The sequence below is a fragment of the Atta cephalotes genome, assembly GCF_000143395.1.
Source record: "Atta cephalotes unplaced genomic scaffold scaffold00066, whole genome shotgun sequence".
NCBI lineage: Eukaryota > Metazoa > Arthropoda > Insecta > Hymenoptera > Formicidae > Atta > Atta cephalotes.
Window position 1 is genome coordinate 807,329 of NW_012130130.1, and position 2,826 is coordinate 810,154.

General features: G+C 33.4%; 1 protein-coding gene across 1 annotated transcript in view; it reads right to left on the reverse strand.

The window, feature by feature from the left end:
- Positions 1-988: 988 nt before the first annotated feature.
- The window catches only part of LOC105623872 (potassium voltage-gated channel subfamily H member 2), a 168,446-nt gene continuing 166,608 nt past the window's right edge, over positions 989-2,826 (reverse strand). The window contains exon 22 of the mRNA XM_012205245.1: positions 989-1,337. Within this exon, the coding sequence (XP_012060635.1) occupies positions 989-1,337 (349 nt within the window). The remainder of the gene's footprint in view (positions 1,338-2,826) is intronic.

A 2,826-nucleotide genomic window follows, 5' to 3' on the forward strand; every position in this document is an offset into this window, starting at 1 on the left:
CTTTTTAGACAATTTTCTGTATGAATTGAAACACATTTCTAAAGTGTTATGCAAGTTTACATCTTTTCTAAAACTTTTCATTTATGAATTTTAAAATAATCTAAGATTTTTAAGATTTATCATTCTATAATTTCTAAAGAAAAATTTATAGAATCTGAAAAAGGTATTTAAGTTATTTTTTCAGAAAGTTTCATAAATTTAAGTATTAAACATTTTTAAAAATATTATGAGATAATATAAAAATTTTTCCAACAGGATTAAAAAAAAATTAAAAATTACGAACTTCTTCGATTTGATATTTAATTAATTACTGTACAAAATTTTTTGTTAGATTGTTTTACACATTTCCAAAAGTAGACATTAATACATATATATATATATATATATATATTATTTTTTTTTGTTCTAATTCTAATTCGGATCAAAGAAAAAATTATTTCGATACACCAAGTTATTGTTATGTTTTTGGACCTTGGTTCTGCTCCCTTCAACAGTACGCGCTTCTAAGTTTGCCTATGAATATCTTGTTATATTCTTTATAATTCAGCTGCGAAATTTCGAGGCTAAACGTGACTATGATATCAATCGGATTAAAAACAAGATTTCGTTCAAAAAGATCGAATGGTCTCGGTCGCGCTCTTTCACATATTGCAACTGTCCATGTCTCGTTGATCAAGACAAATTGATCCTCACGATGATGTCATGACTCCTAGCCAAAGGCATAGAGAATAGATTGAGGGATCTGTGTATCAAAATGGTCGATAAAAGTAAGAGAGAGAGAGAGAGATCATGGAAGACGACCATCTCTATCTCTTTCCATTCAATTGTGTAATGGGAGAGAGAATGAAAGGGAGATTGGCCGTCTTCCATGATCTCTCTCTTTCATTATTGTCAACCACATTTGAATACTATTTAAATACGGATCGCGCAGTCCATTCTTTATGTCTTTACTCCTAGCTAACAAGACGATTTTCCCTGCGCGTGTCCCTTAACTACCATGGTCTTGATCAAGTTCGTCCAGCGATTCGAGCCTCGCGATCGGTGCCTCGTTTATCGTAAACTCCCACGACATATCTTCACTGGTCTGTCTCGAAGAGTCTTGTTGTCGGGACCCGGTCGTCTGTCCCCTACTACTATTCTCATGTCTGCTCTCAGATCGACCCTGTTGTCCCGATGTGGACTCCGCGCCGCCACGATGATTCGACGAGTCCTTGCGCGAGTCTCCGCTGCGTGGACGTTGGGCGCTACTCCGGTCCTCCGGTACCACACAACTCCAGGAATCTTCACCCTCTGGCTCCGATCGCTTATTGAACGAGCTGTATCTACCGCAAGGCACGCTTTTGTCAATGATGTGATAGTGCGGCGTTCTACTAGGCGTTGAATATGGCTACTAAACATGAATGATCGGTATCCATGTTTAGCAACCGACACTAGCAGTGACACGTTTTCCAGTCTAAGATTTTTAAATGAAGTTGGAACAAATAACAAGTAACTAATTATTGCTGAAGAGCGTCGAAAATGCGTCACTGCCAGTTTTGCCAATCTCTAATGCAAGATGATTAAAATCGTCTAGATTAGAGTTTTTCAACTTTTTTCAATTCGTGGCACATTAAATAAATAACAAGTAAATTTTTCAAGATGTCATTAGGTGCACACGCTTCAAATATTCAGCATAAGTCTTTTAGATTATATTTACTACAATTTACACAACTTACACATTATTAACATGACGTTCAGAAATAAATAATAAAATTCTAAAGTTTTAGTTCTTATTCTTTTAAAAGCAATATTATTATAGTGAGAATACTTTGATTAAATGAGAATAAATATAATTTAGATAATTTTCATAATAGATAATTTTACAAATATTGTTTATTTTGCGCATTATTTATTTTTTTATAAAACTTGTTAAGACGTATCGTGTTGCTTGTAACGAAAATGGAGTCACGTAATATGTATAATATAACAAAATGGCATTTTTTAAATATAATAAAATTTTTAAATATAATATCGTCGAAACTATTATAGCAAAAAAGTTTAAGCTCTGCCGCAATATAATTGCCGAGTATAACATTGATCGCATAACATCGTACAGCGATCTTAAATTGTGTTTCTAACATAAAACTTCAGCAAGCTTTTTTGCTGTAGCATCGTCAAGCTTCACATAAAAAAAAACGCATAATTGTAGTGCGATATCATACAATTCTATTTTCGTTATAAGTAACATATATCTTAAAATTTTTAACTGCTCCAAACTGAAAGAGTGTAATTAAAATTTTTAACTGCTCCAAACTGAAAGAATGTAGAGTATCATCAATTGGAGTTGAAGTAAGAAAAGGACAAAGTAAAAAATGATCAATAGTTTCCTATAGGTTGTGCAGAGTTGCTAATATAAAAAGAATTGCGAATAAGATTCGAAGTAAACAATATTTTAAAAATTATGGAAATTATCTAAATTATACTGTGTGTGTACTCTTATTTTAATTTAGTAGTAATATATTAGGTGTACAACTTTGCTTCCGCCGTTTTCCTATAGATGGCTTTAGCGGTAAGTGGTGGTCGAAATAAATAGATCATAGACGTCATACAATAAACTTGGGCATCTGTCAACATAACCCCATAGAAACATTATCGATTTGTGTCTGCATCATAAAGTTATTCTCGATTGAAAATGTCAGTTTACGAGCCAAATTCTCGTCATTTGCGGGAGGTTTTAATTTTTTGCTTCAATATGAAGAAATCTGCGGCTGAGGCTCATCGAATGCTCTCAAATACTTATGGTGAGGCCGCTATTAGTGAAAGAACGTGTCGTGAGTGGTTTCAACG